The 19,192-nt window shown below is 36.9% G+C and overlaps 1 protein-coding gene across 1 annotated transcript; it reads right to left on the reverse strand.

Moving 5' to 3' along the window:
* Window positions 1-2,775: 2,775 nt before the first annotated feature.
* On the reverse strand, window positions 2,776-6,847 carry nefmb (neurofilament medium chain b). The gene is made up of 3 exons (XM_058785552.1): window positions 5,301-6,847; window positions 4,361-4,485; window positions 2,776-4,286 (listed from the first exon to the last, which is right to left on the reverse strand). Exons 1-3 carry the CDS (start codon window positions 6,300-6,302, stop codon window positions 3,281-3,283), a joined length of 2,133 nt encoding a protein of 710 aa, XP_058641535.1. The 5' UTR covers window positions 6,303-6,847; the 3' UTR covers window positions 2,776-3,280.
* Window positions 6,848-19,192: the final 12,345 nt, after the last annotated feature.

Consider the following 19,192-nt stretch of genomic DNA (forward strand, 5'->3'; position numbering starts at 1 on the left):
TATGCTATGGTATTATGTGACAGAACAAATTAAGTTATGTGACATGCATAATTCATTGTAATTTGTCAAATTGTGTGTAAGGTCGGGCCTCTTCAATTAAAAGAATCAGTCACCAAAACGTAAAAATTTGCTACAATATACTCTATACTGCTATATATACTGCTGTCCAAGATGTAGATGATTTTGTTTCTTCATCTGAATAGATTTGGAGAAATTTAACATTACATCACTTGCTCACCAATGGATCCTTTGCAGTGAATGGGTGCCGTCAGAATGAGAGTCCAAACAGCTGATGAAAACATCACAATAATCCACACGACCATCATTTAAAATCTTGCGAAGTGAAAAACTGAGTGTTTGTAAGAAACAAATCAGTCATTAAGGCGTTTTTACCTGTTAGTCCTAATATTACTTTCTCTAGTGAAAAAGTCATCATGTCTGAATCAGGAGAGAAATCTGCACAGATCAAACATAGTTTACAAGCAAAAACAGTCCTAAATAAATATGTGGGTGGATTTTGATGTGAGAGGACAACAGAGGATGCACTTTTCACTGGATAAGCAAAGGTTTTAAATTAAAACACAATAATAATGGATTTGTTTCTTACAAACACTCAGTTTTTCACTTCATAAGATGTTAACTGATGGACTGGAGTGGTGTGGATTACTGTGATGTTTTTATCACCCATTCACTACAGAGGATCCATTGGTGAGCGAGTGATACAATGCTACATTTCTCCAAATATGCTCTGATGAAGAAACAAACTCATCTACATCTTTGATGGCCTGAGGGTGAAGAAATTTTCAGGCAAATTTTCTTTTCAGGGTGACCTATTGCTTTAAATCCTGAAAAATGACTTCCTGTTCATTTGTAATTCCAGAAATGAAAGTTTGAGCATGATGCATTGTGGGATGCAGTATCCCATGTAGTGTGCTCTGTTGTTTGCTGCACATTTTAGGTAATCCATATATTTAAGGCATACAGAAAATGTGCATACTGCACACAATATATATTGCATACTGCAGAGATAGTGGTATTTCAAGCACAGCCCTTGTTCTCAATCAGGTAAGCTACAACCCACTAAATCTGCTAGTACAGCTGTGCATTGATTATTTATTCATGACAGCTGTAATCAATATAATGCAAGAAACCTCAGAGCTCAGCTAAAGTGATTCACTAGAGTGATGTCATGTGACCGTTTTGTGCACATTCAGCACTTGAACAACAGCACAGCAGAATCCACAGAAAGCACAGCTTTGGATTCCCACATCCATGCACGTATGCACGAGGTGAGAGGTAAAAATCTGAGCTGTTAACCTGAAAGTTGTAGGCTTGAACCCTATTAGAGTTCATCTATGAACTATAACCACTGTGCACTAAGTGTGTCAGCCAAACGCCCCGTAGCAGTCACCCCAGTTGTGATCCCAAGCCAAACCCACTGATCAGCACAAATCTGTATTGATGTAATGTTTGCATTACAGAATTAGTGTTTTTATGTATGCAAATCCAATTACTGCCCCCTCAGCGACAAATTCGGTTACCTGATGATCCAGAGCACTTGGCTCAAGCATTATCCTAATTGAGAGCTACACATTGATGTCTAGTCACACTAATGGACTGGCCTCGTTTGAGAAGAAAAATGTGATTAATGTGCACGTCACGATGAAACGTTTGTGAGATTAGTCATGCTTCACTTTTTCGGTCTAGCTGTCATTCTTTGCGTTTGCCCATGTAGGAAAAATGAAGGTTTTAATGCCAACTATTAATCTTAGTTTACACGTAAAGGACTTTATCTTCTAATGGAAGGATCAATTTGTAATTTTAATATTTTTATTATGCAGGAACCATTTTATGATAGCAGTAAGACTAGCAATTTTGTGAATTGTGGGTTGCAGTGGTAACTTTGTGTGACAAAATATAAATGTTTAGGTTTATGTATGAACTTTCCAACATGAAATTACTTTTTTTGTGATAATCTTTGTGCTATTTGGTTCTATTAAGAGAAATGAAAACTTTTATTCAGCGAGGATGCATTAAATTGATCAAAAGAGACAGTAAAGACAAATTTCAATTTCAAATAAATGCAGATTTTTAAACTTCCTTTTTATCAATAAATCTGGAAGTAAATGGCGAAAAAACAGGGTCTATACAAAATATTAACTGTTTTCCAGTGTTATTTCAGTATCACTGATGTACTATTATAGTTTTTGTTAATATTTTGAATAAGATATTATTTTATATTTCCTGTTAACACTTTAATTAAAAACATTTTTATATTTGTTTTTTATTTTTGTCATTTTTATTAGGGTTTTTTTTTAAACAAATGTCTGTAGTTTTTATTAATTTTTATTTATCGGTTTTAGTTATTTTACTTCAAGTTAAACTAAACAAAAATAAGAAATGTTGCCTTTGATATTATTTTAGTTAAATGTATTTTATTTCAAGTAAAATACATGATTTGTAATGGTTTAATTAACTCTAATAACCCTGCTGTTTTCAACATTTACAAGAAATGTTTCTTGAGCAGCAAATCAGCATATGAGAATGATTTCTGAAGCATCATGTGACACTGAAGACTGGAGTCATGATGCTGAAAATTCAGCTTTGATCACAGGAATAAATGACATTGTAAAAAGTTTTAAATTGGATTTCACTGTTTTCCCAGTATTTTTGATGAGCGTAAGAGACTTCTTTCAAAAACATGATAATAATCAACCCCAAGCTTCTGAACAGCAGTGTACAGTAGCATAAATTCAAACACGCTAGGAGTTTTGTAAGGACTTGATGAGCTTTTATTGATTGAGGTGATATTGCAAAGAGCAGCACCTTTAGCTTTCACAGTATCATTGTTAACAGCTGTTGTGTCTCACGTTAACAAACCGAGTCTTATCATTGAGTCAGTGCATTATGTCTTAAGGCAAGAAGTATACTAGAAAGACATCATATCATTTTAAATAATGAAATGGAGTTTCAGCTCAAAGTGTGCCTGCGAGTGATGATATTATAGCACCATTATTGCCAAACAACTTCACATTCGTGTAAAATCTCTCGTTGTTCAAGTCATTAGCAGCATAAATGAACTTGCACTTTAAGTCAAACGCGCTATAGTTTCTGTTTCAGACGCGACGGCTCAGCATGACTCAGTACATCCCTCCAGACCACACATGCAAGTCAGTCAGTCATTAACACGCATGCAATTATTTTGCTAGCTGCATCAAATGCCATTTGCATCAAATAGAATTATTTCTAACAATTGGTTATAACTAATTCCCTGTCAAAGTCATTTTTCTTTGATTTCCTTCTTTGCCTGTGGACTGACTTTCTCCACCTTCTTGGTGACTTTCTTTGTCTCCTGAGGCTTTTCCTCTGACTTCTTCTCTTTCTCTTTGCTCTCCTTGTCTCCATTGGTGATGGTTTCCACTGTTCTGGTTTGGACCTCCTCTTTCGGACTGGCTTCTTCTTTGGTCGGGCTCGTCTGGTCTCCGTTGGGAACAACTTCTTCTTTTTCTTGCTGCTTTTCTTCTACTGGGCTTTCTGGTTTCTCCTTTTCTGGTGATTTCTTCTCATCTTCTGAATCGCTCTTTTTGTCGCTCTTCTCTGAATCAGCCTTTGTTTCCTCTCCTCCAGACTCGTCTTTCTTCTCTTCATCTCCTTCGGATTTGGTCTCCTCTTTCTCGTCGTCTTTTTCATCAGCTTTTTCTTTCTTCTCCTCATCATCTTTGGTTTCTTCTTTACTTTCCACCTCTTGTTCTTCACCACCCTCCTCCTCCTCCTCTTCCTTTCCTTCTTCGTCTTTCTCGCTGCCTTCTTTCTCTGCTGTTGGAGATTTATCACCACTCAGTTCTGTCTCCCCAATCACTTCCATTTGTTGTTCCTCTTCCTCCTCACCTTCTTCCGCTTCTTCCCCCTCTTCTGCTTCCTCTTCCTCTTCTTTCTCTTCCTCCTCAGCAGCTTCTCCCTCTTCTGCTGTTTCTTCCTCATCTCCTCCTTCTGCCTCTTCCTCTTCTTTGCCCTCAGGAGCAGCAGAACTCACTTTGGCCTGACTGGCGGCGACAATCTCTTCCTCCTTTTCCTCCTCTTCACCCTCACCAGCTTCTTCCGCCACTTCTTTAGCCACCTCTGCCAGATCCTCATCGAGTTCACTCTCTCCTTTGGTCTCCTCAATGATCTCCTCCACTATTTTATGTTTGACCTTGGAGGTTTTAGGCTGGCTGTAGGCAAACACAGGGCTTGGAATACTTCCGGAGACGGTACGGAAGCGTGTCTCCTCACCCTCCAGCAGTTTCCTACATTTGAGAGAGAAAATTGTCATTGATCAAATCAAGGACATGCAAAAGAGCAAAAAGCTACACAACTCTACCTGTAAGCTGCTATTTCAGCATCCAGTGCCATCTTGACATTAAGCAGATCTTGATATTCACGAAGATGACGAGCCATTTCCCATTTTGTTCCCTTCAGATCATTTTCCAATTGATGAATCATTTCCTGTTGAAGCAGGTGCAATAAATTCATTCCCAACTTCATTAGATTCCACTTAAAATTAAACAATAAATTACTAAGTATGTATTGACTAAAATAATCAATCAAATTTGCTTTTATTAAACAACTTAATTTATAAAAGTTCTCATTTGGAGTTAATGTCCTCTTAGTACCCAGTGTAGCACCCTACATGACTTGTTTTATAAATTATACCAGATCTGGCTCAAACTAACTCAACAGGCCACTAAAATGAAATCCCGCAGGGCTAGTAAAACGTATGCGCACTGCACGTTGCGCATGATTACGCACGCAGTGCGCAAACCACCTGTGAAAAAATGGCTGCGGTTCAAAACCTAGTGTGCAGCATTTTTGGGCCATCCTATATTTTGCAACACAGCCATGTACCTTTGCTTCGATCAAAGACATTATAATAAGAAAATAAAAACAACCCAAGAACAAAACGTTTATAAATGTATATCATGAAACCTGCGTAAAAGCATCCGAAAGCCATTACATCAAGTGGTTGCGCAACGCGCAACTGCACAGTGTTTACACTTACATCATACTAGTACAGCAGGATTTCTGTTTTGAGTTTTTTTTTTTTCCAGATCTGATACAAATCAGAAAACAACGAGATCACATTTTGATCAAATTCAAATAAAACACATTTTATTTAATATAATATTAAACATTAAATGTAATTATTTATTTTAATAAAACTATGCATAAAACACCTAATTGTGTATTTTTAATTAATTAGTTTAATATGTATACATTAAATATTTTAAGTTAAACTTACTTTTTATTTTTTATAAACTGACCTGATAACTGCCAACGTCGGTGTTGTGGCGGTCTTCGATATCATGCAGCTGCCTTTCCAATGAATCTTTGGTGCCACGAATAGCCTCCAGCTCAATGTTCTTGGCTTGGATCTGACGGCGGTAGTCTGCGATCTCGTCCCGTATGGACTTTATAGCACCCTTGTTGTGTTCTGCGGCGTCCGTCAGCATGGCATAGCGGCACTTGAACACCTCTTCAGCCTGCTGGAGGTTCTTGGAGGAGAGCCCGTCCAGTTGAGCGCGGATCTCCCGGAGCGCAGAGGTGATGTCGGTCTTCTGGAGGTCCCTCATCTCCACCACCGGCACTTGCGCGGCTTGAAGCTGAGCCAGAAGCTCGCTGATCTCCTCCTCGTGGTTCTGCCGCAAGAAGTCCATTTCGTCCACGAGCGCCTGGACTTTCCTTTCCAACTCCAGCTTCATCAGAAGCGAGTCGTCCTTGCCTTTCTTCATGCCCCGGATCGCAGACTCCATGTGCTCTCTGAGCCTGGCTTCATCTTCGTAGCGCTCTCGGAGCCGCTGCAGATCCTCATCCATGTGGTCCGTGTCGAGCAGCATCTGCGCCTTCTCCTTGTGGAGCTGCTCCAGGGCGCAGCGCAGGTCTTGGAGCTCACGGTCGTACGCATCGCTTTGCATGGACTGCGACAAGTTCTGCTGCTTCAGCGCTTGGATCTCAGTCTCCAGCTGCTTGTTTTGCTCCTCGAGGAAGCGAACCTTGTCGATGTAGCTTGCGAAGCGGTCGTTGAGCCCCTGGAGCTGCTCCTTCTCGTTACTGCGCACCGGATCTCCATTGAGCGCTGCGCTCAGCTCGAAGCCTTCCGGAGACGCGAGCACGGCGGGGCTGTACGCAGCCCTGGATGCGGCCACATTTGTGGATCTTTTGAAAGACAGAGGACTGCTCTTAGTCCACGAGCGCATAGTGGAGGACGGTGCGCGGATAGTCCGTGTCTCCAAAGCCCTTCTGCGGGAGGTCACTATCATGTCCATGGTGAATGGTGCTTGTGAATAGATGGTGTGGTGAGGGCATTGCTGCGTTCTGTCCTGTATTTATACGCCGGCTTACTTTGTCAACGAGGCAGGAGCAGCACCCTCCCCTTGGAAAATCGATGAAGATGGAGGACTTTGGGTCATTGGGGTCATTGGGGTGTTCAGCAATTCACCTCGATGCCCCAAATAGACGAAAGCCTTTAAAATTGTATAAAAGGTGAAGTCAAGAGGCTGTGACTTTCTGAATCATTAAAAGCGACTCACATGCATCACATGTTCTTTAGTGCATTTGCTGCGTTTTTTCTCTTTTTAAATCACTCATCCTATTGCAGCTAGACTTAATGTGCTCACCCCAGTTGCAATCTTTATCTACATGATTAAACGTGTGTTTTGTCTGTGAAAAGTTTGGATAAATTTGTTGATAAAATTGATAAAAATGTTTTTGTAAAAAAAAAATAAAAAAAAGGTGCTGCATTTATTCAATCAATCAAAAAATACAGTAATATTGTGAAATATTATTACTTTTTAAAAGAGCTGGTTTATATTTCAATACATTGTAAAATGTAAGTTATTCCTGTGATGCAAAAAATATTTTAACTTTTAAAAATCATCTATCTTTCAAAAAATTTGATGTGATTTTATGTGAAAATAAAAGATTTCAAAATGCTGTTTTGAGTACAAAATATTTATTTGCACCATTAGTTTTTAATAAAAAGAAAAAGTAGAACTTTTAGCCCTATTCTGAATAAGCTGTGTCCTTCGGATCAAACCATCAAGTTGAATGCCTCGCAAGTGTAACTTTCTTTGCCAATAAATTTTGCTTCGGGTTATTTTGAAATATCTTTGGTAATTTTGCAGGTTTTTGCACATGCAGAGCAATGCAAACACACAAAATGAGGTGAAGTGAGTGAAGAAAATGTAAGAAATACTTATCACAGGCTGAATGACACAGCACTACATTAAAACAATACAAATATACAAACAAATAAATAAATTAAAAACAAAGTTAATTACAAGATAATAATAATAATGCAACTAATAACTGGAAGGTTATTATTCCTTTAATTAAAATTTGACCTTAAAATGTGTATAAATATATAGAGAATTTTTAGATGCTGTAACTGGTCATGTTGTAATAAACTTATTTTTTCTTTTTTTAGTTTAAATAATCATGTGTGACAAATAATTTTGTTATATCATATATGGAATAATTTTATCATATATAATTTTACTACATATTCTATTTAGTCTCTTAATTAATAAGCACTCATAAACCTGCATGCATATACTTATAAAAAAAATTATGAAAGTGTTGTTTAAAATACTAATTATATAAATGTATATACAGATTAATTAAAAAATCAGTACTGCACTTCTATCAAAGTTGAATTACCATTAAAGGCAGACCTAAAAACATTTGCTAAAAAGCAATGTTATATTTATAGATAACCTGTTGAGATATTAACATTTACCTCTTTAACTGATCACTTTATTAAAAATATTTTGCTTCGCTAGACACTGACACTCTTGAATCCATGCACATGCCAAGACAAAGCCATTCGGCCGTCAGCCTGAGCTGATGCACTGCAGGATTTGGCCTCTGTTGTCAGGAAGGTTCAATAATGCAGCAAAGTACCAAGGTTATAAGAAGTTTTCTAATTAATTTTACAGATCACACGGGAGTCTTTTTAGTCCAGTGCATAACAAACGACCAAGAGCTTTCTAAAATAATAATTACATCTTCCTCATAAGGAAGTTCCCAGAGGATCAAAACGCATCTTGAATACTAATGTATATTAAAAGAAGTTTAGCAGGGTGCAAATCTCTAAGATGTTGTGATATTAATATCGTTATGATGATAATAAGACTAACCCAATCAAACTGCAGTTTATCATGCACTTTAATAATTTAACCAGATAATAGCCATGGTGAGTAAAATCAGCACACACACTGGCAGCAGTGAGGCATGATGGGAAATACAGTACACATATGTCAGAGGTTACGAGAAGCTTTTGCAAAGGAATTGATCAATACCAATTATAGATAATCAATAGAAAATATGAATCTGACAATCAAGAGATGAAAGTGGCCTGTTGCTAATGGCAGGGATGTGCTCACATCCAGATTTATGTTCTTAGATAATGAAGGCATAGGATATATATATATATATATATATATATATATATATATATATAGTTCTGTCAAACGATTAATCATATCCAAAATAAAAGTTTTTTTTTACATAATATATGTGTATGCTGTGTATATTTATTATGTATAAATAGAAACACATGTATATATTAAAAATATGTTATATTTATATATTAAATATATTATATATAATATATAATATAAGAATATAAATGTATATACAAGTATTTTCAAAATATATAATGTATGTGTGTGTATTTATATATACATAATAAATATACACAGTACACATGCATATATTATATATATATATTATACATATACATTTAGTTAACTTTAGTTTTGTTTATAGTTACTTTGGATATTTAAGTTTTGAAGTTGCTATAAATAATTGCAGCAACATTTTTACAGTGTATATAAGTGTTAAAAATAAAATAATAAATGAATGAATAAATAAAGCAAGCATGAATTGACTTTTAGTTTAAATATTCATGTTAGACAGTGTTTTTTAAAGTACAAATATTCCATGTAGTCTCTGAATTAATATGCAGCTTGCTTGTCTATAAAATTACATGCATAAGCATTAAAAAATAAAATAGCTTATATAATATATTGAATAGCCTATAATATTATATAATGTACAGATAAATTATAAAATGCGGGACGTGGCCGCTTAAATATTGTCCATATTATAACATGTAGGTTATGTTGCGCTAGCTGTTTGTGCATCCTCTCTAGTAGCCTCATCCGTATCTGTATCTCATCCGTCTCACGTGTCCTGTTGATTTCGTGATAGGGAATCGCCTGCCGCAGTGGAACACTAGACGCTCGAATGTAATTGTAAGGCTCAACAAAGTTGCTTTTTGCCGGTTATAAAATTGCACAGTCATGCTTTTGGGTGCTTATACAGTGCGCCGTAGATGCTTCAACCCAGGCTGCGAGCCAATAGCGGGCTGCAGAGATGCTGAGTCAGCGCCAGAGACACGCAGAGGAACACAACACAGCTCGATTACCGGAGCAAACGAACAGATAGTACTACACGATGTGTGCGCGTGTGTTTGTGTATGCTGGAGCAGAAAAAAAATGTTTTCTACGCAGAGAAACATAAATACACATGAACTCGAGAGATGCATTATTCCAGTCTCTTTTGGTTCGCTCGCTGAGGTGTTCGTGAGCTTAAAGAGTGGTGATTTGAGTATTGCATTTCTCACTCAAACCCAGCGGAAGCGAACAAAGTCTTCACCCGGCCGTCAGCACCTCTCTCCTCCCGTCAGCTGCACCTGACAGCACGGTTTTTCCTGCAGACTCACTCGGGCGGTCTTCCTTCAGGTCGTCTGCACACAATCACAAGCTCCGCCCCTCTGCAGCACACGACTGCACTGACTACTCATCGAGCACACAATTTGTGTGTGTGTGTCAGTCTGAGAAAGATAACATTACAAAACACACATTTGTTTTTCTCTGCAATGTTTTTATACGAAGCTAATGGTAGGCTATTTGATACCTCCTAACACTCGTATAAAGTTTCTGCAATTTTTGATTTTCATCAGCACATTATTGAGCCTGTTTAATAAGCTGTTTTCCTAGAGAGGACCTTTATCTGCACAGTCTGTGGGTGATTTCATGTTTTACTGGCCTTGTGGGGAAATGTGCTCCCATAATGTAGGCAAAACTAAATTTTCTACGGGGTAATAAAATAGGAGAAGATGCTCCCCTTAAGAACAATGTGCATTTACTTCTTAATTGTAACATATTTAGATAAGATTAGCATATGCAAGATGAGTATGTATCAGCCAATGTGTTAACGGAATAAATGAAAACATTTCCTAATTTAGTTGCCACAAAATATAAAATTCAAAACCTTTCTAAAAAATTCTAAACCTTTATTTTTGTCTTGCATATATATATATATATATATATATATATATATATATATACACACATATACATACATACATACATATACATATATATAAGCCTACAGTATATGTATGTGTGTGTGTATACAGGTGCTGGTCATATAATTAGAATATCATCAAAAGTTCATTCAAAAGTGAAACTTCTATATTATATTCATTCATTACACACAGACTGATATATTTCAAATGTTTATTTCTTTTAATTTTGATGATTATAATTGACAACTAAGGAAAATCCCAAATTCAGTATCTCAGAAAATTAGAATATTGTGAAAAGGTTCAATATTGAAGACACCTGGTGCCACACTCTAATCAGCTAATTAACTCAAAACACCTGCAAAGGCCTTTAAATGGTCTCTCAGTCTAGTTCTGTAGGCTACACAATCATGGGGAAGACTGCTGTCTTGACAGTTGTCCAAAAGACGACCATTGACACATTGCACAAGGAGGGCAAGACACAAAAGGTCATTGCAAAAGAGGCTGCCTGTTCACAGAGCTCTGTGTCCAAGCACATTAATAGAGAGGCGAAGGGAAGGAAAAGTGTACAAGCAATAGAGAGGATTGTGAAACAAAAGCCATTCAAAAATGTGGGGGAGATTCACAAAGAGTGGACTGCAGCTGGAGTCAGTGCTTCAAGAACCACTACGCACAGATGTATGCAAGACATGGGTTTCAGCTGTCGCATTCCTTGTGTCAAGCCACTCTTGAACAACAGACAGCGTCAGAAGCGTCTCGCCTGGGCTAAAGACAAAAAGGACTGGACTACTTGATGAAAGTAAATTTTGCATTTCCTTTGGAAATCAGGGTCCCAGAGTCTGGAGGAAGAGAGGAGAGGCACACAATCCACGTTGCTTGAGGTCCAGTGTAAAGTTTCCACAGTCAGTGATGGGTTGGGGTGCCATGTAATCTGCTGGTGTTGGTCCACTGTGTTTTCTGAGGTCCAAGGTCAACGCAGCCGTATACCAGGAAGTTTTAGAGCACTTCATGCTTCCTGCTGCTGACCAACTTTATGGAGATGCAGATTTCATTTTCCAACAGGACTTGGCACCTGCACACAGTGCCAAAGCAACCAGTATCTGGTTTAAGGACCATGGTATCCCTGTTCTTAATTGGCCAGCAAACTCGCCTGACCTTAACCCCATAGAAAATCTATGGGGTATTGTGAAGAGGAAGATGCGATATGCCAGACCCAAGAATGCAGATGACCTGAAGGCCACTATCAGAGCAACCTGGGCTCTCATAACACCTGAGCAGTGCCACAGACTGATCGACTCCATGCCACGCCGCATTGCTGCAGTAATTCAGGCAAAAGGAGCCCCAACTAAGTATTGAGTGCTGTACATGCTCATACTTTTCATGTTCATACTTTTCAGTTGGCCAAGATTTCTAAAAATCATTTCTTTGCATTGGTCTTAAGTAATATTCTAATTTTCTGAGATACTGAATTTGGGATTTTCCTTAGTTTTCAGTTATAATCATCAAAATTAAAAGAAATAAACATTTGAAATATATAAGTCTGTGTGTAATGAATGAATATAATATACAAGTTTCACTTTTTGAATGGAATTAGTGAAATAAATCAACTTTTTGATGATATTCTAATTATATGACCAGCACCTGTAAATAAACTAATGTATGGAAAAAATAACTATTATCATTCAGGGTTTTATATATATAGGCCTATGCATCATCATGAAAAACTAAAGTATGGTACAAAAAATATAATATATGTAACCATCAATAATAATAGTTTTAATTTTAAATTTTTTTTTTATTTTTTTACCAAAAGCAGTCACACTTTAGTTTTTCTCTTGACAGTGCTGCAGTTTTTTTCTTGACAGTGCTGCAGTTCTGCTCAGACATGGGCTGTGAGTTAGCTGTCATATAATATAGTGTTTAACTGCCCTGTCCTTCAAAAACAGCTGCTTCGCATCTTCACAATCTGTGCGGAAATGTTCCTCTCAGACTCCTCAGATCAGACTGAAATGATCTGGAGTAGAGGCAGCACAACGTTTGACAGATTTACTCTTATTGTTAGGTTTTCTGCCGCTGACAGTCGTTTTTCATCTTTATTGCATGACTGTGCACAGTGGGTGGGATGAGCCATATTTTTGAAGACTGAATAGGTTTCACTGAGATGTGGACATGCATGATGATTTCATTTGCCTGACATCAGGAAGCTGCATAAGTTCAGAATGAGATATTTTGCAGTGTAGTTTGAATAAAGGCTAAAGATGAAGCTTTGAGTTCTGAAAGTTACAGTGTGTATTCATACAATGAACTCAGGTTGAGAAAACGTGATTCCTCATATGATCATTGTATATTGATCTTTTCACACTTTTCAACTATGCAAACTCAAATCACTACAGCAGCAACCTAAGGAACTATTAGCACTGTCACTAATAATACATCACTAACAAGAGACAAAATCAATAGCTGATAATCTGATAGCATTACTGTGGATGCTCCACGTGCTTTTATGATCTTCTAAGATCAAATATCTCTTCAAACGAACAGACCTTGAAACCAGCATTTGAGGAGATCTTTTTCTTTGTGTCTGTCCTCTGCGGCTCACTGTCCGTCTGTAGTGTGTGTATACAGCGCCCCCTATTAGTGTAATAGCATAAATCACTGAATGTTACTCGTCTAGGCTACTAATGCAGGACTCACAGCGGTTATAAAGGTTTCTGAAGCTTAATTTTTCAGTGCCTTTCTCTTTTTGCAATCTGTTTAATATCTAATCACTAAACTGTGGTTAAATCCATGGAATTATAGAAAAGTTATTGCAATAGTGATTGTTTCTTGCTTTCTTTTTTAACATTCATATTTAAATATGTTTTTGAGTATGTGTGTGTGTGTGTATATATATATATATATATATGCATCTATGCAAGTATTTTTATGCTTTCTGGATCTGGGCCTGGTCTCTCTTGGAAAAAAAAGATAAAGATGAATACGAAATAAACTGACATATTAATAATTATAATTGATTTTATTTTATTTGATAATTATATTTTATTTCTTCATAGTTTGTAAGTAATTTTTTGCTTTCTTGACCTGATCCTGGTCTCTTTTGAGAATAAGTTTGATCTGGTGGTGGTTGAGGAGATCCCCCGCTTTCATGTAAAGCGCAATAAAAAATTTAACAAATTATTATTGTAATTATTATCTCAATGGGACCAACATGGTTGCCTATGAATATTAAATGTGTAATAATAATAATAATAATAATTATATCAATAACAATAATAATACATATAAAAAACAAATAAATACATTTGTACACAAAATCAATATGCTTACCACCATTAAGCTTCCTAATTCAGTCATGAATTAACTATCATTTGGATATAGTTTGTGAAATTATATGTGTAATTATAAGTGTTCATTTGTTCTTAGTTGGGTTACTTTCCTGTTGATTCCACCAGTGATATGTGCACAATAATATACACTGGAAGATTTAATAACAAAAACAACGAACCTTGTTTTTCATCACTGTACAAACACATTTTGTATGGGAAACACATGGGGGAAAAACACACACAAGGAATAATGAGCAGTGCCACTTTGTGCATATGATATTTATCACGGGACAGATGTGTCTGAGGTAAAACTGAACTATCGTCCTGCTGCAGAGCTCTTATGAGGTGTTTAATGCTTCTGCCAAAGAACAGAGTGAGTGTAACTTCATTACTGCAGTGGATATAAATCTCCCACAAATGCGTCTGTGGCCGACACTAACACACACACACACACACACACACACACAAGGAGAACTATGTCTAAGACCATTGAGCCCAGATGATTAACAACCTCTACATCTGCGCCAGCTTTCATTGTCATATCCATTAAACGGCTCTATCGGGACACCTGTCTCACTCGCTCCGTATTATTGCTGCTTCACTGTAACCAGTAAAAACAGGACAACCTTGGGTTGCATGTGAATTATTTACCATGCAGCTGGTGCAAAAGATGCTGCAATCCGTCTAGCTGCACCGCTGTCACCTGACCTTTACCCTCTATCCAGGACCTGAAAGGCAACACCCAGAATCTGCAGTGTTTTCCTCCTCTCTCTCCCTCTCTGTCTCAGCGTGATATTGGCAAGCGTAGTTACAGATGAGGAGAGGTGGTCCCACTTGTGACGTGGGTCGGTCCAGCACTGCATTGCACCCAGACCACACCCCACAACACAAGAGCGGCCACACCACACGCACCTTCAGACGGGCGCTGATGAATCGCTGCCTATATTTGAGCCAGTTGTGCTGCAATGCCGGTTTAGAGCGGATTGGCACGGCTCACTACTCTAAAGTTCATCTAGTTCGTTTGCTTTATTCTGCCAAGCTCTTGTATCATCTGATCTGGGTGCTGAAATGCTCAATAATGCACAGTGGTTGTCGCTGAATGAAGACATCATCTGTAGGGTGGTGTTAAAAGCAGTAAAATGCATTAAAGTAACAATGAGCTACTATTTGGAATGGGCTGACGAAGAATAATATAATAGAACAGCATGAGCTTGTGATGCATAAACACACAAACTGCTAAAACAGATGTATTGAGATTAGATTTAGTTACAAACTTTCTTTTAAATCAACAAATTATCTAATAAGCAAGAATGCACTGAAAAATGTTGGTGCAGGACTTACAGCAAAACCATTTTTGCTCAGAAATTGCTAGTAAATTTAAAGTAACATTTAATTAAATGTGCAGTTTTGAAGTATAGAAAGAAGTAATTTTTTTCTAAATGTATTCAAACAATTGAAAAATATGTATGTATATATATATATATATATATATATTTTTACAGTGTACTAATAAGTGTATTCCTTTCATCTCTACTTTGGTGCATTATTTGTTCTGCACTGTTTGTGCTATACAGTAGACTTGAATCAGGTGTCTTTTTAAAGAGGCATGCTTTTATTATTATTAAGCAAATAGATTGGACAGTTTTTCATGGTTGAAAGCTACACTGTAAAAATATTTTTCAGAAGTTGTAAATACAAGATAAAAAGTTTTTGGAGTATGTTTTATAATAAAACAATCTTTCAGTCTTACTAACTTAAAAATTTCATGTTTAATTCAATGTTACTTGTCGATTCTGTGTAATTATTTGTGAATTTTACTAGCAATTTCTCAATAAAAATGGTTTCTACACCAACTTTTTTTGAGTGTACAGTGTTCTTACTGAAAAGCAATACTGTACAGTTCACTTTGAGATGATTTTTTGCTCAATAATTTCACAAATAATTACAAAGAAAAACAATGCCAAATAACACACTGAATTAAATGTGATTTTTAAATTTGTAATAGACAGACTGAAAAAAACAAAACAATTTTGAACATAATTTTCTCAGTACAGTGCAAGTTTTGCATTCATATTTATGCATTTGATAGATACTTTTATCCAAAATGCCTTTCCAGGAAATGGAAACCATGACCTTTGAACTTTGCAATACTGACAGTTATTGAACTGAATTGAATTAACATTGAACCAAACTGAACTGAAGAAGGACACCGTTATCTGCTGTAGAGCTGATTATAGCTGAAATTGAATTTGCTATATAATAGATTAATCTTACATCATTACCAAATTTTACAAAATTATTATTTTCATGTTTATTAATGTGAAGCTGATTTAAAACAGTCTATATTGTATAAACCCCTCCAACAAAAATATCTTCTAACATTTTATAAATGTTCCCCTTAAGTTATGAAAACATTAAGTTCAAAAATGTTAAACAACATTTTTCCTTGGTTATGTGAATGTTAGAGAAAACATTAAGGGAATGTTCAATTTAATAATTTTGCAGACATTATGAAACATAACTTTTAAATGTTCTCTACATATTGTGAAATAAGTAAGTAGTAACAGAAAAATGTTAAAAGAATGTCTAACTAAAATGTTTCATTAACAAAGTACTATAAAGAATGTTATTAAAGACCACATTTTGAATGAATATTCTATCAAAATTACTGGAAGAATGTTCATAACTTTGAGAGCATCTTGCCAGAACAATAGCCAATGTTCCCTGCTAGCTGGAAAGTGCTATATAAATAAATGTGACTTGACTTGGTATACACCAATATATTGCCTATAGTATTAATTACTAAATTATACTATATTAATTACTAGAGTGGTTAATTGCCACTCACAGTTTTTGCAGAAAATGTAAAAAAAAGGGCATTTGCCCTTGACTTAATGCACAGAAACACTAGACTCAGGCATAGATGAAAGAGACACGAGAATGAATACGGAACAATGTAAATGTCATTTCATAAATGGATTGAATTTAAAATTCTAATCAATCCCATGCAGTTTTGGATTCCAAAAGCAGATGGTTGCCATCATTTTGGAGGAGTTAAGAGATAAAGCGGTCACATCCATGGAACTGGATCAACCCCATCAGCACTTCCAAGCCCAGAAACGTTGCATTTCCTTGACAAGATTTAAGGTCGAAGTGCTGAGCCTTTGACTTCCACAAAGATGTTTTAGCAGAAAGATGCTGCTCTGGCCGAAAGCACCGGCCTCGGTCACGCAAGCACTTACGGATTGGATGTGCCCGGCACTGCTGATCAATTCAGTTTAATGGCAGGGAAAGCGAGGTGGGGGGGCCTGGAGGAGAGGAGAATTTCAATTAGAAACCGTGCATGTCCTTGACTTTTGTAAAGACATCCTGTATTCTTTCTTTCTCTTTTCTTTTTGTTAAATTAATTTCTCACGATTGTCAAGACAGCACTTGTCAGCAAGAAGCAGATTGCATGAAACCTGAACATGCTTCATGCACATTTACAAGCAGATGAAAGGCAGTATTTGCTTTGATTTAAAGCTTTCTCTGCACTCTGATGGCACACTTCATCAGACGTGCTTCACATGCGCCTTCATTCTCTTCATTTTTTTTACTTTGCTGCCATTAGTTGAAGTGTATTTTTTGCTTTGATGCAGCCAATATCACCACTGCTCATTTTACCATTAGATAGAAAACCTTTTGCAGTGAAAGAAATGAGATGAGAAAAAAGGCAATGAGATTGAATGATAAGCAAATGGAAAAATCTGTTCAAAAGTCCCCATGTTACTGTTCTCAGATCTGTCTGCATTCAAAAGTCATGAGATTTGAGCATGAATTCAAACATTTCTTATCAAATTCTCTCAAGAACAACTGATTTGAACTGACGATGAGCTCTGTATACTATTGATTCATGTTTGTTTATTATTACATATACTGTTGGTAATAAAAAAATAAATAAAAAAAATAGCTACATGTACTGTGCTGGACTAACTGAGACTTGTCATGGCACTTGTACAGGTGCATCTCAATAAATTAGAATGTTGTGGAAAAGTTCATTTATTTCAGTAATTCAACTCAAATTGTGAAACTCATTTATTAAATAAATTCAATGCACACAAACTGATGTAGTTTTAGTCTTTGGTTCTTTTAATTGTGATGATTTTGGCTCACATTTAACAAAATTCACTATCTCAACAAATTAGAATATGGTGACATGCCAATCAGCTAATCAACTCAAAACACCTGCAAAGGTTTCCTGAGCCTTCAAAATGGTGTCTCAGTTTGGTTCACTAGGCTACACAATCATGGGGAAGACTGCTGATCTGACAGTTGTCCAGAAGACAATCATTGACACCCTTCACAAGGAGGGTAAGCCACAAACATTCATTGCCAAAGAAGCTGGCTGTTCACAGAGTGCTGTATCCAAGCATGTTAACAGAAAGTTGAGTGGAAGGAAAAAGTGTGGAATAAAAAGATGCACAACCAACCGAGAGAACCGCAGCTTTATGAGGATTGTCAAGCAAAATCGGTTTAAGAATTTGGGTGAAGGAATGGACTGAGGCTGGGGTCAAGGCATCAAGAGCCACCGCGCACAGACGTGTCAAGGAATTTGGCTACAGTTGTCATATTTCTCTTGTTAAGCCACTCCTGAACCACAGACAACGTCAGAGGCGTCTTACCTGGACTAAGGAGAAGAAGAACTGGACTGTTGCCCAGTGGTCCAAAGTCCTCTTTTCAGATGAGAGCAAGTTTTGCATTTCATTTGGAAACCAAGGTTCTAGAGTCTGGAGGAAGGGTGGAGAAGCTCATTGCTCAAGTTGCTTGAAGTCCAGTGTTAAGTTTCCACAGTTACCCTCTTTTTACCTTCCACAGTTACTTCCACATTTGGGGTGCAATGTCATCTGCTGGTGTTGGTCCATTGTGTTTTTTGAAAACCAAAGTCACTGCACCCGTTTACCAAGAAATTTTGGAGAACTTCATGCTTCCTTCTACTGACCAGCTTTTTGAAGATGCTGATTTCATTTTCCAGCAGGATTTGGCACCTGCCCACACTGCCAAAAGCACCAAAAGTTGGTTAAATGACCATGGTGTTGGTGTGCGTGACTGGCCAGCAAACTCACCAGACCTGAACCAAGAGGAAAAAGGTCAAGAGGAAAATGAGAAACAAGAGACCAAAAAAATGCAGACGAGCTGAAGGCCACTGTCAAAGAAACCTGGGCTTCCATACCACCTCAGCAGTGCCACAAACTGATCACCTCCATGCCACGCCGAATTGAGGCAGTAATTAAAGCAAAAGGAGCCCCTACCAAATATTGAGTACATATACAGTAAATGAACATACTTTCCAGAAGGCCAACAATTCACTAAAAATGTTTTTTTTTTTTTTTTTTTAAATTGGTTTTATGAATTATTCTAATTTGTTGAGATAGTGAATTGGTGGGTTTTTGTTAAATGTGAGCCAAAATCATCACAATTAAAAGAACCAAAGACTTAAACTACTTCAGTCTGTGTGCATTGAATTTATTTAATACACGAG

Source organism: Onychostoma macrolepis, chromosome 08, assembly GCF_012432095.1.
Source record: "Onychostoma macrolepis isolate SWU-2019 chromosome 08, ASM1243209v1, whole genome shotgun sequence".
NCBI lineage: Eukaryota > Metazoa > Chordata > Actinopteri > Cypriniformes > Cyprinidae > Onychostoma > Onychostoma macrolepis.